Source organism: Chaetodon auriga, chromosome 17 (genome assembly GCF_051107435.1).
Source record: "Chaetodon auriga isolate fChaAug3 chromosome 17, fChaAug3.hap1, whole genome shotgun sequence".
Taxonomy (NCBI): domain Eukaryota; kingdom Metazoa; phylum Chordata; class Actinopteri; order Chaetodontiformes; family Chaetodontidae; genus Chaetodon; species Chaetodon auriga.
The window spans coordinates 24085719-24113539 of record NC_135090.1 but is presented as its reverse complement, the minus strand read 5'-3'; the positions used below and the strand labels follow the sequence as shown (position 1 = coordinate 24113539).

Sequence of the window (27821 nt, the reverse complement as noted above, 5' to 3'; positions counted from 1 at the left end):
CTCTGTCGGTTTACAGCTGTTCAGATGATGCTTTTACTGTGAAGGACTCCGGAAGTCGTCAGGCTGTTGTTGCTGCCAGAGCAGGAAGAAACGCTCCGTTAGCACAGTTAGCTTTTAGCAGCTGTTAGCAGCACTCAGCTCCCCGGGAAGCTCCTCGGTTCTCCCCCGGTGTCCCGGCTCTCGGTGTGAACATGTCCCGGGTCCAGAAGCTCCGGGTCTTCGTCAGTCAGCGGCTGAACGCAGCGGTCGAAGAGATTTTGGGAGTTTTTGAAAAAACTCTCATCAAATACGAAGAAGAAGCGGCTCTGTGTCAGGAGGTGATCTCCCGCCAGCACGCGCTGCTCTGCGCGGTCCATAAACCGCTCATGGACCTGCCGCCCGCAGGTGAGTCCGCAGGCTGACGTGTTTGCCCAGGTGACCTTTGACACCTGGACGGAGTCTCTCACTGAGAGCGCAGGTTACAGGTGTGAACTTCGGTACTAAGGAAACTTTAGGTGCACGAACTATTCAGATCCTTTACTGCAGTAGAAGTACTACTACACACTGGAAATACTCCACTACAAGTAAAACTTGCTGAAGTAAAGGTATGGGAGTATTATCAGCAGCATGTACTTAAAGTACTTAAACTCGTGGTGTGTGAGTTTAAGTGTTCCTGTCAGAGTGTTTCTATCTGCTGTCTGTGGAATAATGTTCCTGCTGCATTCCAGTGTTCATTCATGTTCCTGCTGCATTCCAGTGTTCATTCATGTTCCTGCTGCATTCATGTGTTCATTCATGTTCCTGCTGCATTCCAGTGTTCATTCATGTTCCTGCTGCATTCATGTGTTCATTCATGTTCCTGCTGCATTCCAGTGTTCATTCATGTTCCTGCTGCATTCATGTGTTCATTCATTTTACTGCTGCATTCCAGTGTTCATTCATGTTCCTGCTGCATTCATGTGTTCATTCATGTTCCTGCTGCATTCCAGTGTTCATTCATGTTCCTGCTGCATTCATGTGTTCATTCATGTTCCTGCTGCATTCCAGTGTTCATTCATGTTCCTGCTGCATTCATGTGTTCATTCATTTTACTGCTGTAGATGTTTAAGCATGAGCTCATTGAACTACTTTAATCCTGTTGGCTGCTTCAATCTACAGCAATGCATCATGTTCTAGAAGATCATCATGTGTTTGTAGCGCGGCCATCCTGTGAGAACCTCGTATCTCCAAAATGTCTGACGAGTTCAGAAAAATAGGCTGTTTTCAGCTTTTTGACGGTGCATTTTCAGCTGATCCAAGAGGCTCTTTAAAGAGTTTATTGAGCTGAAGAAGGAGGGGAATTTTCTACAGACATGAAGGAACACTTCATCCTTAAGTTCAGCACAAACATTCAACATCAACTTGTAGCCCAGATGGAAAAAAACTCACGGGTAAAGAGATTAATGAAAGGGAGCGAGAATATTTGTTTTCTTTAATTTTTATATGGCGCATGGGCAAAGTTTTAAATGTCCTATTGCACTTAAAAGTACCGCTCCGTTCTCACGACCCCACGTGGAGGAGGTGCCCAGCCTCAATAGCCAATCAGGACCCACGCAGGCCCGTTCAGCCCGTCAGCTCAGGGGCGTGTTTCCCTTTCGCGCTCTTCTGATTTGGCTGCCACATGCAAAGAGAACGAGAAAGAAGAGGAGAAAATCCGGTGAGAAGAGGAAGATAAAGCCAGCTCACTTGCCTGCTGTGAGTCCGGAGCCGAGCAACTCAGCAACAGGAAACGAGTTACGTCGGTAAGACGAGTCGGATACCTGTTAAAAAAAGAAAGCTCATTAATACTTATGTCATGGTCCATGCTAATGCTAGCTCCGTGTCTCGCAGGCTAGCTCCTTACCGCCCATGTGTTGAGACGTTACAAGCCCGAGGTTGATGTGCTCAGCTTTGAACACAGAGCAGCGGTGAGAAATGTGTCCCTCTGAGCTGCTCTGATATTATTTGTTTTATTTTGAATATGTGACTGCAGCCAGCCCAATTTATTTATTTATTTTACAATTTCATGCTAATAAAATTTGAATTAAATTAAATGCAAATTACTGAAAGAATGTATGCCATCTCACTTGTGAGTTTAAAGTAATTCAGACAGTAATTTTTGGTGCAGCTTTTCTATTGCACTAGTAGGCCTATAGTGCAGGAGGAGTAAATAAGCACACTTCTTTAATGTCTCTGAAGCTAATTCAACATATGAATGTACTGTTACTTTATTTGCACTTTTATGTTATTCCAGTTGTGATATGCCAGTTATGATAAGCTATCATAATATCTTAGTAGTGTTAGTCACTTACCGTGATGGATGTTCTTGACACACTGTTGACTTGAACAGTACAACATGAGAGTTCTTGAATGTTTAACCTTCATATTGAACCTTGATATACTTTGAATGTTGTACAACTATAGAAATAAGGTTGATCAGATTTAAGTTTTATGTATGAGATTTAATGCATTACTTGTATTCTGACAACAAAACCTTTAAGGATGCATCCAAGAATAGAGTGTGATAGATATATGTGACCTTGTCTATAGGTCAGGTTTTTTGAGTGGATGAAATCCCGATCGTGTCAGTTGGCGAGCTAAAGAACCATGAAGAAGAAACACAGAAGAAGATACACATGTACTCTCACACATACATTCGCATTTCATGTACTTTTGAAACCAGGTGCACCTGCAAAGACTTTTTAGTTTCATAAGGGCCCCAACGAACAGTGTTATTTCATTTTCTATGTGCACATTTTTCTTATGTTTTGGGGTATTTTGGGGTTATATAATTGTATTTTTGTACAAATTGGCCATTGTTCTTTATTCTTTGTAACAATATAAGAATTGCTACTCAAATCATATTTTTGTGTTGACTCATTATTGTTCCTCAACTACTTGGCTCTAGTCAAATCTGGATTCTTCTGATACTAGCCCTTTGTCTTATTACCAGTCTACACCATTATCACGCTGTAATCCACTTTCATATTGCTAAGTTGGTTACAAACACATCTGGAGACATGAGCTTTTCACTGGACAGGAAGGAATCTGAAGAGTAACTAAAGCTGTCAGACAGATGTAATGGAGTAAAAGAAGAGAGAAGCATAAACTGGAAACATCCAAGAAAAGTACAAGTTAAGTACAATACTTGAGTAAATGGTCTTAGTTTCTTTCCACCACTGCTTATGAAGGTGAGTGGTTCTGGTCCAGGTGTAGTTCTGGTCCAGGTGTCACAGAGGTGACTGGACAGGAACATGTTGTCAGGGAATCTTGTGGGACCTCTCCAGGTCTTGGGGGTGTCCAGGTGCATTCAGGGTCCTGCAGGATACTTTCTGTGAGGGAACTGGTTCCATGTGAAGTTGACTGAAGCAGATCTGAGAGGACAGTTGGACGGTTCCAGTCCCACACAGTGAAACTGTAAATCAGTCAGATCAGACTGATCTGGTCTCAGATTTTAAGTTCATTCATTCATTCATTCATTCATCTTCTTTACCCGCGCATCCCATTTCGGGGTTGCGGGGGGCTGGAGCCTATCCCAGCTAGCAATGGGCGAGAGGCGGGGTACACCCTGAACCGGTCGCCAGCCGATCACAGGGCTACATATACAGACAGATAACTCGCACACTCACACTCATACCTACGGACAATTTAGAGACCAGTTAACCTAATGAGCATGTTTTTGGTCTGTGGGAGGAAGCCGGAGTGCCTGGAGAGAACCCACGCATGCACGGGAAGAACATGCAAACTTCACACAGAAAGGCCCTGCCCGACCCAGGGTTCGAACCAGCAACCTTCTTGCTGTGAGGCACGCGCACTACCTGCTGTGCCACCGTGCCGCCCCAGATTTTAAGTTGATTCATGTTTGTGTTTCCCTGCAGATGCCTTTACTCAGCAGCTGTCGGTGAATAACAAAGAGGTTCCCCCTGAGCACCAGGACCAGGACCAGGAGGACCCAGTGCCCCCGCATGTTAGACAGGAGCGGGGGGAGGAGCAGCTTCAAGACCTGGATGAGGCTGACATCATCCAGTTCACCTACAATGCCAGGTGTGCAGTGAAGCCAGGTGAGCAGGTGGACTGGCTGTCAGCTGCCGGGACTGTCCACACAGAACCAGGAACAGCAGGTCCAGATCAGGATGTCCAGATCGTGTCGTCCGAGACTGAGGACAGCGACGACTACGATAAAGATTTGACCAACACCAGATCTGCTTCAAACCAGCTAAAACCAAAGAGGGGCTGTAGTCCAGGGGGTCGGTTCAGCTGCAGAGTCTGCAGCCAGACCTTTAAGGCCCAGAGATTTTTACTCAGGCACATTACCGCTCACCTGCGGGAGGCGGAGCCGATCTGTGGTTTGTGCGGTGAGCGATTTGAAGCAGCGGAGAGTCTGAAGCTTCACATCCAGACTCACCTCACCACTCCGATGAGGAAGCTCGAGAACCGGACCAGGACCAGGAGCGGAGAGGGACGGTTTCACCAACACTTACAAGCTGACACCAACGCCAGAGTCTACACGAGCAAGAAACAACACACCTGTGACGACTGTGGGACGGCTTCTGTACAGGTGTGGAAGAAGAGGAGGCACAGGTGTCGCGCCTGGACGAAGGACCCACACAGTCCGGAGGGAACGGCAAAGAGGACAAAAATGTGATCTGGTTCCCTCTGTCTTCAGCCGGTGACTTCCAGAGTGACTCAGACAAACTGTTGGTTTGTTCCAGGTGGATTTTCTTCATGAACAGTTTATATTTTATAGAACAGGTCGAGAGTTTGAAGCTTCACAAGAAGAAGTTTTGATTAACATTTCAAAACGTCTTCTGAGAAACTTTTGACTTTATCCTTGAAATAAAGACTGTTTTCACATTTTTGACAAAGTTGTGGGAGTAATTGGGAGTAATTTTATTCTAACATGCTTCACAGCAGAACTTTGTGTTTCTGACATTCTGTATTTTTGTAGATTACTGAGGAAACTTTGACCACAGAAAAAACTGCAATACTTAATAGTACTTTATTTTTGAAATGTTACAACGTTTTCCTTTAAATTTTTGACTTTATACTCAGAACCTTTTTTAAACAATGTTTGTCACAATAAAGTAAAAGCCAAAACACGTTTCCATGGTACTGCCTGAGTCCTGACCTCCTGCTGTTCACCTGTTTTAATATTGACTTTAACGAGCTCAGAGGTCTCTGGTGTGTTTCAGTCAAACTGTCGCAGGTTCGTTCAGTCCTGAGTGGAAATGAAAAGCTGCCGTTTGCTCGTTTTTTTTCTCAGATCAGTAACAAATGTCTGAGTCGACCAGAACAGATATGTCATCAACGTCGAGACTCTGGATGAAGGTCTGTGGTCGTTCATTGGTTCTGATGTTACTTCAGTGTCTCAGGTTCTTTTTCTGTCATCAACTGTCACATCTGACAGCTTCTGGGGGGGTGATGGCCAGGGCTGGAGCGGGGTGGGGGGTAAAGGAGGTGTAGGGCAGAGGTCGCTCAGTAGGGACCCAGTGCTTGCCTCCTGATCTGCCCGCCGGCCACACTGCACTCTGAGATGACGGCGGTTACCAGATGGTTGTTCATCGTCACCTGGTTGAGGCTCCTCTGCCGGGTTGGCACCTGACGGTCGTGTCTCCTCTCTGCCAGTGGTGGTCTGCGGTGGTCTCTCCACTGTGAGCCCCCTGGCCACCTCCTTCTCCAGCTCATCAATGCTGCTGTTCCTCCTGTTGGCACCTCGCTGCAGATCCTTCAGGTAGTTCTGCCTCTCGATGCAGTGACCTCTGCAGGAGTTAAAGAGCTCCAGTGCTGCCGGGACATCAAGCCCGTCCACTTCCATGAGGTACCTGCAGACCAGGTACCCGGTGCGGTTCAGGCCGTGGGTGCAATGGACTCCAATCAGCTTACACTGCCCGTTTGAAGCTCAGGATGGTGGCATCAGAGGGAACCTGGTGACCCTTTGTGCAGATCTTGATGTAAGAGCAGGACTGCGGGACGTCGGTCAGTTTGTAGTATCTCATGGTGAAGGTGAGGTTGATGATCAGACCCAACTCCTGGTTCTGACTCTCCAGATAGTCCAGCAGGTCCCAGAAACCAAAGGCGTCTGACTCTGAGACTTGACGGTTCAGAGACGGTTTCAAAGGCACTTTGAAGGCAATGAATCGAGTGCCTGGTATCCTCTGTCCCACAGGACGGTAGTCCAGCCACCTGTTTGGCACATCGTTCTTCTTCTTTTTATCATGAGGCATCTCAGCTGCTTGGAGGTCTCAGAGGTTTTCAGTCTCAGCTGAAGTCATTTCACCTGAAACATCACATACGAGTCAACGGTTACACCAAACCCCAGTCAAAAATATAAGGATTCCTCACCTCACTGAAACTCGATGTACCTGTTAAAGCTTTACTGACACTTTTAATCAAAGTGCCACAAGACTGTCGTCCATTCCGCATCCAAGCAGTTACTGAACAAGTTATGTTCAATGTTGGAGAATTAAAGTGATCCAACATTAATATCACACTGTCTACAAATGGCAACGTACCCAAAGACAAAATGACTGTAAAGAAATGGTTCATTTTTAGAAGTTAAGTCATGACCAATTGTGGAAAGTAACAAACCACATTTACTTTACATTTCTGCTTCTGCTACACTTCCGCTACAGAGAAAATTGTAATTTTTACTGCACTAGTTTATCTGATGTCGCACCATGTGTTCACATCCAGTGTTAGAGAGACGCTTCCAAAAAAAACTACACATCTATTGCAATGAACAGCTTGTTGATGCTTTAATTATATGCCGAAATGATAAAAAGACAATTCTACTTAAAAATAGATCTTCATTCGTGTTTCTGACGTTACTTATCTGTGTAGATTAGTAAGGAAACATTAACTACGCTGATATTTAAATTGAGTTTGGTTTGAAGTTCGTACCTCGTATAGCTTTGTTGCTTTTGCGGCTGCATTTTAACGACAAAGAATTTAAACAACAAAACACACGATAAAAATAATAATAATAATAATAATAATACGTGAAACCCCGAAAACGCGCAAAAAAAAAAAAACGACGAATCAACTGCATTTTCACGCGCCGCTCGACGTCAGCGTCCTCATAAACCTGGAGCCACGTTGCCGGTGACGCAGAGAGTGATGTCGTTAACGTCTACGTCTTACGCACGGACGCTGGTTTGGGAATCCCGGAAGCGTCCTTGCATTGTTTACATTCTCCTCTTTGTTCGGGGGAAATTCCGCCAAAATGTCCAAAAAGCGGTCCAAAAGCTCAGAGAGCCGGAACCTGCGGGCGGTGATCGACGAGCAGCTGACGGCGGCCGCTCAGGAGATCTTCTGGCTGCTGAAGGAGCGCAGGCAGACGGATGTGGAGGAGCTGAAGCAACTGGTGACGGAGCGGATCGCCGCGGCGGTGGATCAGATCTTCACCGAGTTTGAAGCGACCAGAGCGCCTGAGAGAGGACCAGAGGAGCCCGGTGAGAGTCCGAAAGCAGAATCTGGAGTCGACAGGAGAGGCTCGAGTCCAGTTAGAATGATTTCACACCAGGCTGGAGACAGTCCGTAGATCCAGTAAAACGAGCTGCATCTTGATTTAGAGCTTTCAGCCGGTTTGTATGGTCTTCATCAGCGGGTGGAGGACCCTTAGTATTCAGACCCTTTACTACAGTAAAAGTACTAATACCACACTGTAAAAATACCCTGCTACAAGTCCTGCAGTGAAAATGTTACTTCAGTAAAAGTATCTGAGTATATTCATTACTTGCAGTACTTGAAGTATTAAATGTAGAAGTACTGAGTGCAGTAAAGTGTCCCCTGTGTCTGTTGTCCTCTTGTCTCTGGTCTCTTGGATCATTCTGTCTCCTCGTTCATGTCTCAGCAGGATGTTCCTGTTGGAGTTGGTTGAGGTGGAGCTCATTTTAACTCAAACTAATGATTCTTTTCATTCTGGATCAATCTGCTGATCAGTTTCTCCATTGATCGATTGATCGTCCAAAGCTCCACATTATTACAAACACATTCAGATCACTGAGATCATTGAGAGGAAAAGCAGCAAATCAAACATCAGAGAAGACCAAACACAGATTTGCCAGAGTTTTCAGAGGCCCTGAAGCTGTCAGGGGCCCATCAGCTGGAGGCACAAGAACAGTTAACGCCCTGAACCTTCTCCATTCGTTCTCTATGGTTGTTCTTTTCACTGTGGATGTGATTTATTTTTAGCCACAAGTGAGATTTCGGTGCCGTAGTTTTTTCAATAAAATACACCCACAGAGGAGAAATTAAGATGTTACAGGAAGAAAACATTTTATGAAATAACATAAATGTATAAATTCTAAGCAATAGCAGTACAGGCACAGTACTTGGAGCTCGTGTTGCGCTTGAACTAATACTGCAATACTGTCAAAGTGATGAGATTAATAGCAGCAAGTTAGGAAAGTAGAGTGTATGTGAAAGTATTATGATACAATCAGATTTAACAGTGTACACCCGAAAGTTATATAGTATGATAATGTAATTATATATGTGTGTGTGTGTGTGTGTGTGTGTGTGAGAGAGAGAGAGAGAGCGAGAGAGAGAGAGAGTTACATATACATATTATTGTAACATGATACAGTGCAGTATTATAATATAATTTGGGAAATAAAGTACAGCTGTCTGAAGAGGATTTCACTCCTCGCTGAACTGTTCCAAAGACAGTTTAGCTGATAGTCTGAGATGTGATATGATTTAAATAAAGAGATTTATGTGTCGTGTTTTTCTCTGCAGAACTGTGTCTGTCAGTCGGCGTCAGGAGTCTCTCTGCTGACAGACATCTGAAGCAGAATGTCTCTGTGGATGACCGACTGAAGGAACATGTCCCTGGGACTTCCTTCAGACCAGAGGACGATACTGAATCAGACCACCGCCCAGCCTCTCCGGACGATCCGGCTGGTGAGGAGGAAGAGGACGAAAATGATGAAGAGGCGACGGCTCATTGCTGCAGAGTATGCGGGAAGTCCTTCGACAGGAAAGGCTTTCTGATGAAACATGTGGAGAAACACTTGAAGGAGGTGGAGTGTCTGTGCGGTCTGTGTGGCGAGCGTTTGGAGTCCAGCGACGGTTTGAGGCTGCACCTTCAAACACACCGCGACAGCAGCAGGACCTGCGACGTCTGTGGCAAGAAGTTCCCTTCGATCCGAGCTCAGGAGACACATTTGAGGCTGCACACCGGAGAGAAACCCTTCAGCTGCCACATCTGCGGCAAAGTCTTCAACCAGAAGGGAAACATGGTGACGCACATGAGGATCCACACGGCGGAGAAGCCGTTCAGGTGCACCATCTGCCACAAAGAGTTCAGCCACACCGGCTCTCTGGAACGACACATGAAGGCCCATGACGGACAGACGCCATTCAGCTGCAAAGTCTGTGGGAAAAGCTTCAGCAAGAGCGCCGAGCTGAGGCGACACGTCCGGAGCCATGAGTCCGACAACACACCCGTCGTCAGGAGCAGACGCAGGAAACCGAGTCTGACTCCTTCTCATTGCTGCAAGGTCTGCGGGAACGCCTTTCACAATAAAGGTAATTTTGTGCGGCATGCAGAGACTCATTTCAACGATCCTGAATGTCGCTGTGGCATCTGTGGAGAGCAGTCAGAGTCCTCTGAGAGCCTGCAGCTTCACATCCAGAGCCATAGAGAAACCAGTAGGATATGTGACATCTGTGGCATCAGCTTCAGGGACATGGAGATCCACATGAGGACGCACACCGGCCAGAAACCCTTCAGCTGCAAAGACTGTGGCAAGGACTTCCCTAGGAAAGGCTCCCTAGAGAGACACATGAAGCTGCACGCCGGCGAGAGGCCATACATCTGCGAGTTCTGTGGGAAGACTTTCATAGAAAACACCGTCCTGAAGAGACACATCAAGAGCCACACGGGAGGGAAGCCGAGGATTTACTCATGTGACGTCTGTGGTAAGAAGTTCACCATGAGTCAGCATCTAGATGTGCACAAGAGGATCCACACTGGAGAGAAACCATACACCTGTAGGGTCTGTGGGAAAAATTTCCGGCAGATTGGTAACCTGGACTCCCACATGAGGATCCACACGGGTGAAAAGCCATTCATCTGCAGCCTCTGCGGGAAGAGATTTCGCCAGAAGATCTCGCTGGAGACGCATGAGAGGTTCCACAAGAAGGAGAAACCGTTCAGCTGCCAGCTCTGCAGCAAGGGCTTCGTACAGAAGATCGACCTGAAGAGACACATGTTTACGCACACCGGGGAGAAACCCTACAGCTGCCGGGTCTGTGGGAAGAGGTACCAGGAGAAACGCTCGGTGGACTCACACATGAAGGTTCACACCGGAGAACGAGCTGCCAAAGACTCTGCTGTGACACCGAACCTGAAACACCAGGAAGGAGTTCACACTGACTTCATCCAGCTGTGACCTCCAGAGACACTGAAATCATCCAGTTTGAAACATCTACTGAGACAATTAGAGTCACACTGCCAGACTCAGGTCTGTCCCTCTGGCTCAGACAGTTTTACTTGCTAAACAAAAGCCTATTTTAATGTTTTGCTAATCTCTGAAGCCCCTTTTTCCTAAGTAGTCCCAGGAATTAATTGATTTCAACTAAAGGTACTTTTCCAGGTGCCCGAGAGTTTTTTTAGGGACTTCAGCTCTTATAGATTTGGTTCCTGGTCCCCAATAAGTCCCTACTCTGGGGGTAGTTGTCAGGGTGGGGTCTGCACTGCTGATTGGTCAAACTGATTGTGGACTGTTAGACTGATGCTGTGGAGGTCTTCATTTTTCTTCAGAAACACAAATGAGAACGTGCAAAGGGGATGTTTAGTTCCTGTGGCTCCTTCAGCCACATTTCCACTGCAAGAACTTAACAAAACATAACATTTCCACTGGTGAGCTCCTGGAACTAAAGGAGGTGACACTAAAGCCAAGTCCCAGGTGTTTAAGAAGTTCGAGTCAGTCAGCTCAGCAAACTCCACCCTGATAGTTCCTGAACCATCCAACAGTACTGACCCTGGAGCAGGAACCTTCTGGGACCAGACACTCAAGCCCTTTTTAGATGTGGACTCTCTATTCAAGTGACATTTTTGTCTTTCAGACAATGAATGAATGAAAGGAATGTGTTTTTTTTATTGTTCTGGTTCCAGGGAGTCGACGATGCTGTATGGAGAGGTCATAAAGAGAGGCATTTCTTAGCTGTCCTGTCAGGAATCAGTCAGAACCAGTTTCCAACCAGCAGATCTGAGAAACAGACACCAGGAGTGCTTCTAATCTTTCTGACTGGACAGTCTGAATCTCCTCTGATGTCAAAGGTCGCAGCGATTTGACAACAATTAAGCAATTTACATTTCAGTAGATTTTTAGATCCGCTTTATTGATGCTGCTGTCATTTGGAATTTCCCCTCGCGGGACTAATAAAGGAATACTGAATTGAATAATGAATTCTACGACGTTAATGTTCCTCACAGCTTTATTCGGACTAGAGGTCCAAAAATTTGTGCTCAAACCCCAAAAGACCCAGAAAAATACTATCTGGACCTGAACCAGAACCATCTTTTTGAAAGCTGGGACCTGGACCCATACGGAAAGGAGAAATGCTGGACTCGTACCCAGCCAGGAGAGACAGACCCAATCAGCACCGACTTCACAGCTGATTGCTGTTAACAAATTAATGTTAATTAACAGGTTGTCCATCATTGTCATTAATTAAAGCTTCAGCAGCAAAATACGTTTTCCAATCCGTCAGTGATGCAGAGAAAACAAACAGTCGTCTGCGTATCACTGAACTTTCCAGCAGTCACAGGAAGCCATTAGGAACATTAACACAAAGGTTTTAAACGCAGATGAAGGCGGGAGTGTTACCTATCCAGTGTGAACAGGGTCCAAATGTAAATGCTGGTTCAGGTTTGGTTCTTGTGGTTAAATTAAGGAACTCACAAACAGTCCACTCATTATTTCAATGATCTGATACTCATTTGATCTTTTTATGTTCATGACTGAAGTCTGGTTTCATTGTTAACATTTAAGAAAATAAAGCAGAAACAATCAAACACATTTTAGCTACAAAGATGTGAATCCTAAATCCTTTCATTCAGAAGTGAGATCAGACAGAAACTGGATGAAGTTTTTGTTGAGACTTTAAAGCTGAAGACGTGTCTGAGCTCACAGCTAACGAGCAGAAATGTGGTAATGGGAGTTTGAACAGAATCTTCCTCTTCTGTTTCTGGTCAATGTAAACAAATATTAATAAAAATATTTCACATTTCCTGTTTGACTTTGATGATTGATGATCAGACGTGCAGCTGCTAAAACGATAAATTGATTCATTCAAAAAAAGGTTTTCTCTCTTTTTTCCTGTAAAAACGTTAAAAATATTCTCCTCCGTGGTTGGACGGCAGCGGCGGGGCCGGCTGTCTGTGACTGGCTGAGCAGCTGAGGGATGGTGTTACATCATTGGTCGGTTGGCTGAGTGTTGGAGTTTCCTATTGGCTGTTGCTCTTTCAGAATGAGTGGACATGAACGGTGAGAGTGCTGTGTAGTCACGTGTGAAGTCGTCCAATCACAATGGAGGAGGGGCGGGGCAAATACCACACAGAGCAGCATCACATCCTGTGTGAACAACAGTCCAGTTTTTTACTGGGTGTAATAATTCAGTCAGGACCTTCTTTTCATTCTTCACTGAGAAGCTGCAGACTCAGCATACTGATGTTAGTGTGTGTCATTAACCACGGGGCCATCCTTTAAAGTATCATTAAAATGACAAAGCAGATGTCCAAACTTTCATGAAGGAACGCGGAGACAGTGACAGACGTCTTTACAGTTTTCAGAGACGTGAACGTTCATATGTATGTATAAGTATGTAACTGAAATTGTAGATCGACACCTGCTGGAGACGTGATGAACCAGAACCTGTCAAACTTACTGACACACAGCGACAGGTGTGATGACGAATGAATGGAGCTGATATCAGCAGCAAAGGGAGGAAAACAAAAAAGATGACATGGAAGAAACACAGTCTTCTGATTAATCACTGAAGAGCAACAATGACAGAGAAGAAGAGGAAGAAGAAGAAACTGTTTGGACACGGAGTAGTTTTCACTGTGAGGCTGTTCCTGTCCAGTAGGTGGCGGTGGTGACAGTCATGTGGATTTTAACCGCCATAAAACTCAACAGAGGAAGAAGAGAAGCAGCAGCAGCAGCAGCAGAAGAAGAAGAAGAAGTAGTGCTAGTAATGGTAGTAATAGTCTCTGTTAACGCCAGCTCAGCTCAGCTCACTCTTCCAGCCTCATGGAGGATCACTCCTATCATGTCGCGGAGGAGAAAGTCAGGGAGCGGCAGCTGACGTCACCGGAGAGGCGAAGACACGAAGAAGCGAAACGACGTCGCGACAGACGACGACAGAAAACCAGGATAAACATCGGCGTGGCCTTTCCCAGGTGGAGGTCTGTGATGAGGGACAGGGGTCTTCAAAGTGACGCGGAAGTGGCCCGTTTCCTGCTGAACAGGTAACTGAACAGGTAACTGTTTGAGAGCTATGCTGCGCCGCGAAGGTGAGCCGTTCAGTAAAGCTGGAAACACAAGATGAGCTCATCTTCATCACGAGCTCAGCAACATCAAATATTCAACTAATCCATCAGTACGATCACAGAGAGACAGACTGAACGTCATCATGTCCATCAAAACACAAAACAAGCAAACAACAAACTCTCCACTCACTCTCGTTGTCCTCTCCTGTCCTGAACCTGTCCTGACAAACTGTAAATGAAATCACGCCAAATACGTGAGTGAGTGAGTGAGTGAGTGAGTGAGTGAGTGAGTGAGTGAACTGTGCTGAGGAGCCTCTGGTCTGTTCTCTCTCTCACACACACACACACACAGGCCTTTGATGAAGGTGATGTTGTATGTCTGTGTGACTCTTCACACACCTGGACGACACCTGTCAGAGGTGTTGGTCCATCTCATTGGTCATAAAATCCACTGCTGATCAGCCGAAAGTTTGAAATTGGTTCAGACCAGAGTTCTGCTGTGAGGACAGGAAAAGGTTCCGACTCAGTCCATCAGTCTGGAGCTCCCTGACTCTCCATCTGGACAGCCAATCATCTGCCTGAATCGCCTCCACCTCACCTGTGTGTGAGTGTTGTTGGTCCAAAATGGCCGCCGAGCATCCTTCAGGTGGCTGTGACACGCTGATGATGGTGGAGGTGAGTTTCCTACCTGTTATTTCATGCAGAACTCATTATTTGACATTGTTTCTCCAGCTATGAGAGATGTCCCTCAACATGGACTCGCATGAAGGGAAAACCTGGTCCAGCAGGGTCCAACATCGGTGCTTCTGCTGGGACAGACAGGTGAGTCGTCACACTGAAGTGACTGCTGATTCGTGTTTTTCTTCACTGTCGTGTCTCTAGACATCTCGAACATGTTCTGGTTTTTGTCCTCAGAGACGAGAATCAGAACGCCGTCGCAGAAGCTGCAGAAGTTCAGAGGCGTGAACGAAGGTGACGCCTCAGCGCTGTCTTTCATCCTGCATTCATATTTAACATTGAACTTAGTGTCAATCAGCAGTCAATCACAGATCGATCACTGTTCTCCCTCCAGTCCAACAGGGTTCGCTGTTCGTCGCTCCGCTTCGCTCTCCTCAAAGCGAACTGTCGTCGATGCGGAACTCCGTGTGTGTGTTTACGTCCCCGCTGGCTCTCTTTGTTCGCAGAGAAGGAGGAAAATGTGCGCCGTGCAGCTGCTGCGGGTGTCGGTACATGAGCGGATCAGCGCCGCCGCTGAAGACTTTCTGCTGCAGGTGGAAAAAGGAGAAGAAGCGGCTGAAATCCCGGCGCTGAGAGCGCTGCTCACCGAGCGGCTGACGGCGGCTGCGGAGGAGATCGTCGGTCTGTTGGAGGAAACCGTGGCGGAGTACGAAGACAGAGTCGAGCGGTCAGAGCGGGAGATCTGCCGCCAGAGGAGGCTGCTGGATGCCGTGCTGAAGCCCGAAGTGAAGCTGCACAGGGCAGGTCAGTCCCTGCTTACTGCTCCCGAGGAGCCCGGACTCGGCACACATGCTAATGCTAGCTAGCATCGGCCCCGCAAACACGAACGTTTTAACCGAACGGAAACATTTTTGTCCGTTTTTTTGATGAACTGCTGTTCGCTGCAGCATTAACACTAAAATATGAAAACACATTTAAACTGAGATAAAACAACGAATACTGTGTTAGCAAGTAACGACCACAACTCCCATGAGCCTTAGACTGAAGGGCTTTAGCAAAGCCTTCTGGGAGCTGTAGTTTTCACACGCAGTCAAACGACCTGTGGTCACCGACACCAATTCTGAGAGAAATCGAAAGTGTTTTACCGCAGAGTTTGGAGGCTTTTCTTCTGTGGTGCATCAGGAGGGGCTTAGACTCTGGACTGAAGGTGGTAGACTAACGGAGAGATGTTTGTGGTCCAGTGACTCGGAGTTCTGTCAATCAGCACAACAGAATTCAGAATCCTTCATTTAAACCAGTCTGTCGTGTCCCTCCATGGACCTGACTCTCATCTCAACCTGACGTGGAGGACATGATGGACGTGGAGGACTCAGTGGACGGCATTCTGGGTAGACACGTGAGGGAGTCCTCACCCTCAGGTTGTGAGTCCAGAAGGAGGCGGTTTTCACACTGATTTCTTTATTGAATACGAATGTATTCTTATAATGAGGAGTTTAGGACTTAATCAAACACCAAAACATGAGATTGGAATGTTTTAAGAAAGACAGCTGGACAATCCTCCATATTGTCCCCATAGAAAATGTTTTCATTGGCATGAACACGCTTGAAGGAAACAGAGAAAATCTTCAAAATGTCTTTAAAGAAACAATAAAACAGAAACAATGAAAGACGTCAGTCAGTCCGATTCAGGCGATATGAGCATGACGCGCAGGACTGGTGGGACATGTGCTGGTCTCACACCAGCTTCCTGCGTCAAAGTGAGGACACAGAGTGAGACATTTGGTGTTCTCAGTGGTCCTCCATCAGAGACTCCACGAGGGCTCATGAATATGTGAAAGAAACAAATTTAATAAAATGAAAGACGATCGTCGCTGCAGCCGCGAGTTCACAGAACATATAAGACAACAGACAGGACAAATGTCAAACCTGCTGCTGTCAGTGTACATGTCAGCGCTATGAGAGATGTTCATGAGCAGAAAAATAAACAAAAAACAATTAAGTAGCTCAACACAGAATAAAGAAAATCAACAGAATCTAAATATCCAAAGATGTTTATCGAACACACAACGTAAAGAAATATAGAAAAAAGTCTTGACATGACATTTTGCAGGCTGGATGGACAGGAAAGACTTCCTGTATCTGTTAGAGACAGTCTGTCCAGGAGGAGGGGCAGGAGGTCCATGATGAAGAACAGTTTGTTCAGCGTCCCTCGGAGCGCTCTGCTTCATGGAGTCAGGCTGATTTGTTATTATCAGATATCTAAAATATCGATGCTGGTATCTGTTACAGTCACATCGCTGCAGGCTGAAACACATCAATCAATCAATCGATCAATCAAGCAGTCCATAAAACCCTTCCCCAGCTCGATGACACAAATGTATGTTTGCCATAATGTGTGTTTCTGTCTTGCAGTGTGTCCTGCAGACGTCCAGCAGCTGTTGGTGAGTCAAGAAGAGGATCCTCCTGAGCAGCAGGACTGTCTGGACAGTCTGGACCAGGAGGAGCCACCAGAGCTGCCACACATTAAAGAGGAACAGGAGGAACTGTGGACCAATCAGGAGGGAGAGCATCTTGGAGGGCTGGAGGAGGCCGATATCAGTAAGTTCACACTCAGTGTCCCTGTGAAGAGTGAAGAAGAGGCTGATGAAGAGGAACCTCAGTCATCACGGCTTCATCAGAGACAAACTGAAGAGAACAGCGAGGCAGAGCCGTTAGCCAGCAGCTCAACTGAACAGATGGAGACGGACGCTGATGGAGAGGTCTGTGGAGGACCAGATCCAGATAGACTTTTAGAACCAGTTAGTGAAGACAATTCTGTAGACTCTACTGAAACTGATGACAGCGATTGTGACTGGACACAAGCAAACAAAACCCAGTCAGATATTGAGGGTCTCAAACACAGTGAAGCCCCCGACAGCGACGTTGGTTCTTCAGCGAAGGAGCGACCCTTTCCGTGCTCGTACTGTGGCAAAAGATTTAGTCTGAAAGGAAACTTGAACAGACACATAAGAGACCACACAGGTGAGAGACCGTTTCCTTGTACAGGTTGTGATAAATCGTTCAAAGACAGCGGATCACTAACGGCACACATGAGGTGTCACACCGGAGAGCAGCCATACAGCTGCTTATTCTGCGGGAAGAACTTCAGCGGGAGGGGAAACATGACCAGACACATGAGGATCCACACAGGAGAGAAGCCGTTTACCTGCTCCGTGTGCAGCAAAAGTTTTCACGTCAAAGAACACCTGAACAGACACATGAAGTACCACACGGGGGAAAAACCATTCAGTTGCACCGTTTGTGGTAAAGGTTGTGCTCAGAAAACAGACCTGAAGAAACACATGAGAGTCCACACGGGAGAGAAACCCTTCAGTTGTCCGTTCTGTGGAAAGTGCTGTGCTGAAAAAGGGGATTTGACCAAACACATGCGAGTCCACACCGGAGAGAAACCCTTCAGTTGTAATATATGTGGTAAAAGCTGTGCCCAGAAGGGGAGCCTGAAGATTCACATGAGAGTCCACACAGGAGAGAAACCGTTCAGCTGCTCAGTCTGCGGCAAGTGTTTCACCGTCACAGGACATCTGAAGAGACACATGAAGCTGCACACCGCGGACAGTCGGGTGGTCGAGTCTGCGGACACGTATTCAGCCAAAGTGCACAATGAAGTGAGCACAGTTGAGCCATTGAATACATCATGATGGTTTCATCGGTCAGGAGCAAAGATGAAGCCTTTGAGTCAGAGAGGCGGTCAGGGATGCAGCCAAATGTCAAACTTCTGGGACTTACAGCTTCTTGTCCAGGAGTGTTCACTCTTCCACTGTTATAGTTCAGTGATTGAACTGATCAGAAATACATTATTGATAATGTAGAATGTGAGACGTGGAGCTACATCCAGGCAGTGTACTGTTGGTTTGCAGTGGCGTCCCTTTTCCTCCAGATCCAGATCAAGAAAAACAAGTGGCCCTTCATCGTGAAATGAAGAAGATTCTTCCAGTTCGTTAACTCGTGTTGCCAAGTTGTTTTCTTCACTTTGGTTTTTGTGTTGGTTGAGTTGTCTGGTGAAGTAAACAGCACGCTCTTCCTCGAGAGTCCGATCATTGGAGTTACCCAACCTGACCCCGGACTGGACATGTCTGGTTCACGTGGCAGAACTCTGACACCATCGCAATTTTCATGGACACAGAAATCCTCCACCTGCCCGAACAAACGTTTTCCTCTGATTCAGAGACCTGCACCTCGTGGACATTTCACCTTGACTGGTTCCCGTGGCCTGTTTGGCCTTTTAGATTATCTGTGGTATTAAGTGTTTTCCTTAAGGATTAACTTTAATGGTTAGCAATGCTGCTTTCAGCTGTTCTGCACTCCGTATTCTTAGTGCAGCAAATATTGTGGGATATTTATGCAAATCAAAAAAAAAACAACAACAACAAAAACTGTAGTTAGAAACTGACAGGAGGAAACAGAATTCAACTTCAACAGCTTCTGAAATAAAAGAACTTTAACGTTAGCTCCCGCGATGTTAGCTCCCGCAATGTTAGCTACGACGACGTTAGCTCCGATGACGTTAGCTTCAGCAGTGTTAGCGCCTGATCCATCCCGTTGACATGTTGGGAGATTTAAATAACCAATGAAGATACGCTGCTGTGCCTTGGGCTGAAATGCTCACAGCACTTGAATAGGGATGGGAATTGATTAGATTTTGTTGATAACGGTACCATTATTGATTCTGCTTATTGGCCCATTTTTTATTGATTCCTGATCAGTTGTGTTGGAGCAGAAGAATGTTTGTACAGCATTGGTTTTTATGGTTTTCTTAGAGTAAAGACCAGCTGACGTTATATATCATAATTACCCTCGATGACCGACGTGCTGCTCAGTGGAGAAGCAGTCATACTGATGTGTCAGATACATTCATGGCACTCCTGGAACTGAAGCCCATGTTGTGTAGAAAGCTCTTTCAGCGTGTTGCTGGTGTTTCCACCCTCACTTGAAATGATCATTTCACGGAGATTAACTGTTGGACTCTGGACTGTTTCTTCGTGTCCGCTGTTTGTTTTGCACTGTGAGACTTCAGAAAACGTGCCGGCATCAATAAAAGGATTGATGAACTTGGAGGTGTGTGATTTCAAGGGACTGGACAATTTAGAACTGGTTCTCACCAGTTCTGGGTCTCAATTCCCATCCCCACACCTGAAACTTAGAGAATGTAATTAATGTTATTTTGTTAGTGATGTATGATGTCACCCACCCCCAACCCATTCACTCTTAATATCCAAGGTCATTTTTTTGACCCAGTCCATCAGATCCGCAGATGTAACTGCTGTCTGTGCATCGTCCGGCCGTGTCTGAGGGCAGGAGTGATTACAGGGGTGAAACATTTGAGGACGGGTGAAAAGTCTTGATCGTAGAGGTGGATGAGATGCGATGAATCGTACGAATAATGATGAACACTTTGGTGGTGTCGCACTTAGTTGTTAACATGTCACGTGTCCAAACGCGGTCAGTCACTGCATGAAGTGGACATGCTCTGTCAGACCGTCAGCGGGGAAAGCTGTCGGGGGGTCAGATGCTGCTAAACAGTCAGAGAACGTGTGGTGGTTTTGCTGCAGGACTGAGTCGTTTCCTCCAGAACCAGATCACCTGAGTGATGAGTGCAGTTCTGCTCCGTTTGTCAGATCCCATCAGATCCGCTGAACAGCTGAACTGTCGAGAGGCAAAAGTGTTCATACCTGGTCTGCATGCGAACGCCTGAAGGTGATGTTGGTTGCACAACATCACGCCTGCCCATACGTGGCCAATCACTTTGTGATGTGGGACAGTGTATTATGGTTCTGCAGGTGTACTTTCTCCAGAGTCAGACCACCTGCAGGACAAGTTCCACTAGCAGACCTGAACCCGATACTCTGTGAGGAGAACTCATTAATGATTCAGGATGTTGAAAAAACACTTTCAGATGTTATGTTGGTGTCTGACCATTTCTGTAAGTTTCTGAAACTGAAAATCGTAAGTTGTGAATGCAGAGGAACAAAAGGCCTGAAGGACTCTGGATTGATGAGGCGGAGCTTTAAGGTGCAGCGCTGTAATCTGACCTGTTGGTGCAGTGAGTGCAGTTCTTAAACTGTTTAAACAGATTTGTGGACAGAATATTTACAGTCTGGACAATATTTGAGGGTTTGATCCAAACAGAGTCTTTGAAGGTTTTCTGACCTGAGGTATCTCCTCACCTCTGACAGGTGCTCAGGTCCTCTGGAGGCTGACACGGATCGTCACAGCTCTGCAGCTGCTTCACACTGTTTTTTCTGGATGAACTGGAATCTTTTTGGCAGAACAACCAAAACATTTGGTCACAAATAAATTCTGGAGTGGCTCGTTTGTGGTGATCTGACCAAACGACAAGATGTTCTCTGCAGGTTTGACCTCAACAGGCTCCTGTAGGGAGTGGAGCTGGATGACCAGAATCACCTCAGCGCCTGGAGGCAGCAGATCTGCACATCGTGTGTTAATGAAGAATAAAGTCAGAGTTGAGTCATTTCTGTCGGGTTGAACAAAAATTTGGTTCTTGCATTTTAATGGCAGCGTGAAGTTGCACAGGTGAACGTTAAAAAATGAGTGAGTTCTTTGGAGAACGTGGGAGCTGAAGAAGAGAAGAGACTGTCTGAAACACATCACGCTTTTTACTGACTTTGGTATAAATTCCTGTTTTAGGCGAAACGATTCCAGTAGTGTTCTGTGATCAGGATCCCATAAATCACTGAAGTGACTCACCGCTAATCAAAGCATGTAATTATACACGATGAGAATAAAACTTATATATGAGCATTAAAAGTATTACGCTGAAAGTCGAAGCTGTCTGGATTTTTTATGCTTTTCACCCTGAATTCATTCTGTCAGGGGTCACCAATGCCTCCATGTGATGAGCTCAGAGTTCAGGTAGAAGGTAAGATGTACGGCAAGCCAGCGGGGTCAGTGGGGAGAAACTTCCTTCAGTCAGTACATTCACGTGAGTAATCAGGTTCATTGTAAAGTCTAAACAGGGGAGAAACCGCTTTCCCAGTAATGTAGTGGGAGACCAGTGAGCTCAGAAACAGCTCTTCACATTTATTTCCTTTTGGTTCAGAAAAAGTAGATTTTGTTATTTCTCCTCCAGTCCAGCAGGGTTCGCTGTTCGTTTTCTCCGCTTCGCTTCTGTTTATGCGGAACTCCTGTCAGAAGTGTGACAGCTGTTTACCTCCTTCCTCCGTCTTGGCCGCGGGGACCATCAGCAGCGCAGAGAAGGAGGAAAATGTGCGCCGTGCAGCTGCTGCGGGTGTCGGTACATGAGCGGATCAGCGCCGCCGCTGAAGACTTTCTGCTGCAGGTGGAAAAAGGAGAAGAAGCGGCTGAAATCCCGGCGCTGAGAGCGCTGCTCACCGAGCGGCTGACGGCGGCTGCGGAGGAGATCGTCGGTCTGTTGGAGGAAACCGTGGCGGAGTACGAAGACAGAGTCGAGCGGTCAGAGCGGGAGATCTGCCGCCAGAGGAGGCTGCTGGATGCCGTGCTGAAGCCCGAAGTGAAGCTGCACAGGGCAGGTCAGTCCCTGCTTACTGCTCCCGAGGAGCCCGAGCGAAGCCGAGACCAGAACACGGCTGATGCCGTGATGTTAGCACATGTTCGCTAACTCCTGCCGGTTCTCCGTCTTTCACCGACAGACCGCCACCAAAGTCTGTGTCAAAGTCTCGTTTGTGTCGTAAAACTAGAAACTGGTAAACGTGTCGAAACTCCTCGTGACAGCCGGAAGCTCTCCGGTAGCTAAGCTAACTGTGATAGCCGTATGTTAGCCCCGTGTGGTTAGCTTAGCATTCGGGACTAAATGTTAAACTGCGTTTAATGTGAAGCAGAAGTGTCAACAGTCAGTGACACGTGACTAACGTGAAGTACAGTTACCAGTAACGTCACTGTCCTGAAGTAACGTTTGCGGTACTTCGACTGCACTTAAATTTTTTCTCTTCGTGTCACTTTGTGCTTCACTTTGTTTTTTGGATCTAAGTTTACTGCAGCTGCTGACATGTGGGGGCAGAATGTAAACTAGATGTTCTGATAATAGATAAAATAAACTTCATACAAGTTCAGCTCAATCGATCAGTCCATTGATCAATCAGCTGATTGACGTTAACACTTCCTGAAGTGTCTGCAGACCCTTTTCTGTAGAAACGTCCCGTCGGCGTCTTCTTGTCAGTTCAGCATCAGTAGAAAGATGAAAACTGTGTTTCTGAGCAGACTGGACAGGTTTTTGGATTTTGTGGTCTGAATTCGCCTCCAGTGATTCGCTGCTTTGTTTGTGAAGTGAAGATTTCTCTCTGAAGTAAACACAGACTCGAACTGCTAATTCAGCATGAAAACAGGATGTGTCCCCTGAACGCATCGATGGTGGGTTTACTGTCCTTTCAGACTGATCTCAGGACACACAGGACACATGTCACTGAACGCTGTGTGCAGATAAATCAGATCTCACAGCAGCTTCTAAACTCCAGTTCACTGACTCTATGCAACAATACCAGATCCAGAACCACAACCAGATCCAGATCCAGTTTTCCTTCTGAAACCTTCATCCTCTGAATGAACTAAGACGAGTTTAACTGTTACATTAAATAAATCATAAAACACATTTCATTCAAACTCAACAGACACTGAATAAGATGTGTCAGATGTGACAGTAGGGCTCAGGCTCAGGCTCAGGGTCGGGCTCAGGGTCAGGGTCGGGCTCAGGGTCAGGGTCTGGCTCAGGGTCAGGGTCTGGCTCAGGCTCAGGGTCGGGCTCAGTGAGAGATATCGTCTTTTTTATATGACACATTCTTCCTCATCAAAACCTGGTGCCTACATTACCCATAATGCATCACACGACATGTGGAGGGCTTTTAATACGAGGAGCTAAAGTATCAGACGTCACCTGTTCAGGTGCAAAGAGGAGCGGACTGCAGCTAGCTGTTAGCACGCTAACTCAGAGCTGTTTCTGCTGTTTGTTCACTGCCTGAACCTTTGAAACTCAGCTCAGGTCTGACTCGTCGTGTCCTGGTCTCACTGAGGATCAGTTGATATTTTATTATATTATTATAGTTTCCTGTGAAATGTTTTGTATGTTTTTTATTTTTATTTGTGTCTGTTTCTTACATCTAAGTTTTTATGTTGTCTCACGTTGTTTCATTGCGTCATTATTCTCGATGTCATGATCTGGGTCTTGTGATTTTTAGCTGTTATGATAAAGGATTTTTAATATTTCATTGCTCATTTGACACATTTTGTTTTCTGTTTTACCTGGAAACACCTGCTGAGGTGGAAAATTACAGGAGTTCACCTTTAAACTCTCTGTCCTCTCCCCTGCAGGCGTCCAGCAGCTGTTGGTGAGTAAAGATGAGGATCCTCCTGAGCAGCAGGAGTGGAGATCCAGTCTGGACCAGGAGGAGCCACCAGAGCCCCCACACATTAAAGAGGAACAGGAGGAACTGTGGACCAGCGAGGAGCAGCTTCCAGGGCTGGAGGAGGCTGGTATCACCAAGTTCACACTCAGTCCAGTTCCTGTGAAGAGTGAAGAAGAGGATGAAGAGAAACCTGAGTCCTCACAGCTTCATCAGAGACAAACTGAAGAGACAGAAACTGAGGAGGACTGTGGAGGACCAGAACCAGCCAGGAACTCAGATCCAGACAGACCTTTACAAGCAGATATTGATTACAAGACTTCAGAATTTTCTGTCGCTGAGATTGAAGTCAGTTGTGATGATTGGGAAGAGACCAGAGAGCCTCAGTCAGGTTTGAGCCCTCTGAAGAATAAGGAAGACGCTGTAAATGAGAAGAGGTGTAACTCTCAGGAGAAACCATTCAGCTGCTCTGAATGTGGTAAAAAATTTACCAGAAACGGATTTCTGGAGACTCACATGAGAATGCACACGGGGGAGAAACCACTGAGTTGCTCAGTGTGTGGAAAGAAGTACACAATATATAGATATCTGATCCAGCACATGTCCGTCCACAGCGGGGACAGAAGACACAGTTGCACCGTCTGTAACAGAAGACTGGTTTGGCACTCAGGAGTTGAACAACACAACTGTGATAGAAGCGAGTGTGATAAAAGGCTTTGCTACAGTCATCATCTGAGGAAGGACGTGGGGCCTCATCCTGATGAGAACCTGTTCAGCTGCTCCGTGTGTGGAAGGAAGTTTACACAAAGAGGATATTTGATCCAGCACATGGCTCGTCACACGGGGAAGATTCGATTCCGCTGCTGCGTTTGTGACAGAAGGTTCGCTTGGCGTCATGAACTCAAGGGCCACAAGTGTGTCGGCGATTCGTCGCAGCTCGACCAAAGCCAGACCGAGGAGGACAGAGAGGCCGAACACACGCAGACGGCGGCTGGTGGAGAGGACCGTGGAGGATCAGATTCTGACGACAACACCTCAGACTCCTCTGAACACGAGGCTGAAGTCCGAGAGGATGATTGGACGGAGACCAGGGAGCCTCAGTCAGGTTTAATGTCTGTGACAAATGATAAAGAGCCTGTCGGTGATGTGGGAGGCAGCGCTGATAAGAAATCCTTCATCTGCTCTGAGTGTGGAAAAGCATTTTGTGGTGAGGAAAACCTGAAGATCCACATGAGAACTCACACAGGAGAGAAACCATTTAGCTGCTCATTTTGTGAGAAAGGGTTCGCACAAAAAGGTTATCTGACCAACCACATGACCGTCCACACCTCGGAGAAACGCTTCCTTTACTGTGTTTGTGGCAAAAGATTTGCCTGGAGGTATAATCTTAAAAACCACAAGTGTGATGGTGAGTCGTCTCAGATGCCTCCAACTCAGATCGAGGAGAACAAGGCGGCTGAACCTCCAGCCAGTAGCTCGCCCAAACCTCAGACCGAAGTCAGTGCTGATGATTGTAATGAAGCCAGAGAGTCACGATCAAGTTTAAACTCTCCAAAAAATACCAAAGTCCTTGAAGGTGATGGAAGAGGAGATGTTGCAGAGAGGCCGTTCGGCTGCTCTCAATGTGGCAAAAGGTTTCGTCGCAAGAAAAATCTGCAGGAGCACACGAGAATTCATACAGGAGAGAAACCGTACGGTTGTTCAGTGTGTATGAAATACTTCTCCTGCAGTGGATCGTTACGAAAACACCTGAGAATCCACACAGGAGAGAAACCGTTCAGTTGCTCTGTGTGTGGAAACCGCTTCACTGAAAGTGGACATCTGAAGGTGCACATGAGAACGCACACAGGAGAGAAACCGTTCAGTTGTTCCGTTTGTGGTAAAAGTTTTACTTGGAGGCAAAGCTTCAATAATCACATGAAGTGTCACACAGAAACAGCTGCAGACACGTAAAAGGAAATAAACTGCATCCATATGGCACCTTCCTCGTCTTACCAACATTCCATCGAGCCAGCATTTCACCGTTTACACACACTCAAACGCTGGTGGCAGAGGACGCCGTGCAAGGCGCCACCTGCTGGCCAGGAGCAATAACTATCCACATGGGGATCCAGCATCGTGGCTGAGGACACGTTGACGTGCAGACTGCAGGGGCCAGAGGTCGAACCCCGACCTTCTGACGGGCCCTCGTTCAGCAGGAGGTGAGACTCCTCCAGTCAGAGTTGTTTGAGATGCAGCTTGTGTTCATGTGAAGTCATGGATGAGCTCATGAGCTCCTTCTTCTCTACACATGCTGAATGGAAAGCTGCCCACAGCCTCACACGTCATGACATGACATGAATTTCTCCTTCGGGGGACTAATAAAGGCATTCTGAATAAAGCAAGTTGACGTAGAGGTAAATTCTCCCATTTCAAGCATCTTTCTGTGTTGACTTAGAGTTGAACTCAGACAATCATGTGACATGATTGAAGGAGGCTCCTGCAGGCCTGAATCTCTGCAGGTGGAGGTGGAGTCAGCCCCACCCATCGAGTCACAGTGGACACATTAATGTGAAGCATGCTGAGGAACTGAGAAGGCTGAAGGTGTCAGCGTCCTTGACGAAGTGGGAAGCTGCATCTTTAAAGATAAAACTCAATCTGTTCCACAGATTTTACTCTTCTACACACATTTCAGATATCCTGCAAAGCTTCTGTTCCTTTACAGTGGAACCGTGGAACGTCTCTGTTTCACTGCAGTTTGCCGGCGACACTTGATGTAAATGTGTCGATACTTTTTAGGAAATTTTCGTAATGAAAAACAAAAGTTGTGATGCAGCTTCAAACTGCCCCGTACGTTTCCCAGAGTCCATCTCTGTAGCCAGAGTTGTGTTTTCAGTGAGAGAGCCGACTGCCTGATGACAGCCAGACCACAGGACGGTCACTTCAGACTCGAAGCAGGTTTGTGCCTTTTCTAGTGAAACTGAGACGAGTCCTGAAGTTACCTGAGAACAAGTAGAGAGTTTATGATCGTGGATGTTGTGGTCTGATGGTTTGATGTCACATGACCCAGCAGCAGACCAATAGCGTTGCTTCAAAGTAGGAATGGAAAGAAGTGAAGGAGTATTCTCACACTGTTCTGATGCGTCCAAAGACTAAAAGGAAAACCTGAGAGGTGAAGACGGTTCTGCTGTCTCGAGCTGAAGGACACCATGTTACAGCTGCAGAGACACATTCAAGGACAGGAACTTCTGACTTTTCTCCATTTTGATGAATCTGGTTTACTTTTGCTTGTTGAGACAAACGATGATTTTCTTTTCTGTTCTTCCTGAATCATGTATCGATCAGCTGTCGTTGACTGAATGTGTTGAGTTCAGACTGGAACTGAAAAGACAGATTAATGTCACGTCTGGTTCTGGTTCTGGTTCTATGTCCGAAGTTTACAGGCTGCAACCAGTAAAGTTTATTTTAGAAGAAGGACTTTGGTCTTGTTTATTGGTTTATTCGTGTCAGAGACAACAGAAACTCGTGTTAATCTGAATTTATCCAAAATATGATTCAGATAGATCAAAAATATGAAGAAGTGCGAAAGGTGGTGAATCAACCCTGACAGTGATGTTTGAGCTGGATTTCCAAGACGTTTTAGAGAAAAATGCTGGAAATAGTTCTGATAGAACAGAAACACGATGGATCACAGCATCATCTGCTTTGCTGTGATCTGATGTATTTCTGTAAAGTCCAACATTTATTTTGAAGGTGACCGGGTCAACCGGAAGTGCTACATCATTTTTATCGCTTGATTGATTGATTGATTGATTGCAAGATGGTGCCGTTGGAGCTGCTGGTCCAGTCGTGATGGAAATTCTGGCTCTTTCGGCTACTCGGATTTCTTGTCGCTTAAATTAATTTATTACCAAACATAATGTTTAATTATGTTTAAGATGAATTACTAATTTACAAGACATATAAATGTTTATTATTTATACGGCTTATTACACTCAACATTTAACAGAGTGCTACAAAAAATACATTTAAAGTGCTAAGACAAACACAAGACCCAACGTCTGATTGGATGTCTAAGATTTATCAACTTTTAACTTTTTACAGTGAAACAACAGAGAATCTGTCTGCCTTTGTGTCATCGAAGTCACTGAAATACAAGTTTTACTGCGTTTCCTGCAGTTTGTCTCTCTCTCTCACACACACACACACACACACACACACACACACACACAAAAGAATCAAATGGGTTCCGGCTCTGAGCCGTTTCCCTCGCG

At 46.2% G+C, this 27821-nt stretch overlaps 4 protein-coding genes across 6 annotated transcripts; 3 read left to right on the top strand and 1 right to left on the bottom strand.

Annotated features, from left to right (window-relative positions):
* The first annotated feature begins 81 nt into the window (after window positions 1-81).
* Window positions 82-6085, top strand: LOC143335015 (uncharacterized). Of its 3 annotated transcripts, none has more exons than XM_076754111.1 (2): window positions 82-384; window positions 3876-6085. In XM_076754111.1, exons 1-2 carry the CDS (start codon window positions 192-194, stop codon window positions 4640-4642), a joined length of 960 nt encoding a protein of 319 aa, XP_076610226.1. In that variant the 5' UTR covers window positions 82-191; the 3' UTR covers window positions 4643-6085. The 3 variants fall into 3 exon arrangements, 1 of the variants encoding a protein (XP_076610226.1); XR_013078383.1 differs by having other exon boundaries at window positions 256-1760; window positions 3876-3988; XR_013078384.1 differs by lacking the exon at window positions 3876-6085 and adding an exon at window positions 1849-2853 and having other exon boundaries at window positions 256-1760.
* LOC143335017 (RNA/RNP complex-1-interacting phosphatase-like) lies at window positions 4928-7042 on the bottom strand. Its single transcript, XM_076754112.1, is given in 3 exon segments — window positions 4928-5879; window positions 5881-6274; window positions 6898-7042. Coding segments are annotated over 2 exon segments (855 nt in total). The 5' UTR covers window positions 6222-6274; window positions 6898-7042; the 3' UTR covers window positions 4928-5365.
* A 105-nt stretch (window positions 7043-7147) lies between these two features.
* LOC143334989 (uncharacterized) lies at window positions 7148-12240 on the top strand. The gene is made up of 2 exons (XM_076754075.1): window positions 7148-7448; window positions 8737-12240. The coding sequence occupies exons 1-2, from the start codon at window positions 7220-7222 to the stop codon at window positions 10392-10394; spliced, it is 1887 nt and encodes a 628-aa protein (XP_076610190.1). The 5' UTR covers window positions 7148-7219; the 3' UTR covers window positions 10395-12240.
* A 920-nt stretch (window positions 12241-13160) lies between these two features.
* LOC143335307 (uncharacterized) lies at window positions 13161-27136 on the top strand. The gene is made up of 8 exons (XM_076754607.1): window positions 13161-13477; window positions 14231-14320; window positions 14414-14470; window positions 14571-14980; window positions 16589-17871; window positions 21068-21138; window positions 21386-21744; window positions 23537-27136. Exons 1-8 carry the CDS (start codon window positions 13260-13262, stop codon window positions 25519-25521), a joined length of 4473 nt encoding a protein of 1490 aa, XP_076610722.1. The 5' UTR covers window positions 13161-13259; the 3' UTR covers window positions 25522-27136.
* Window positions 27137-27821: the final 685 nt, after the last annotated feature.

Excerpts from the sequence above, each read along its gene's own strand:
- LOC143335015 (XM_076754111.1), top strand. The coding sequence starts at position 192 with ATGTCCCGGGTCCAGAAGCTCCGGGTCTTCGTCAGTCAGCGGCTGAAC. Across the intron at positions 385-3,875 it reads CATGGACCTGCCGCCCGCAG|ATGCCTTTACTCAGCAGCTG; the intron begins GTGAGTCCGCAG and ends GTTTCCCTGCAG.
- LOC143334989 (XM_076754075.1), top strand. The coding sequence starts at position 7,220 with ATGTCCAAAAAGCGGTCCAAAAGCTCAGAGAGCCGGAACCTGCGGGCG. Across the intron at positions 7,449-8,736 it reads GAGAGGACCAGAGGAGCCCG|AACTGTGTCTGTCAGTCGGC; the intron begins GTGAGAGTCCGA and ends TTTTCTCTGCAG.
- LOC143335307 (XM_076754607.1), top strand. The coding sequence starts at position 13,260 with ATGGAGGATCACTCCTATCATGTCGCGGAGGAGAAAGTCAGGGAGCGG. Across the intron at positions 14,471-14,570 it reads GTTCAGAGGCGTGAACGAAG|TCCAACAGGGTTCGCTGTTC; the intron begins GTGACGCCTCAG and ends TTCTCCCTCCAG. Across the intron at positions 14,981-16,588 it reads AGTGAAGCTGCACAGGGCAG|TGTGTCCTGCAGACGTCCAG; the intron begins GTCAGTCCCTGC and ends TCTGTCTTGCAG.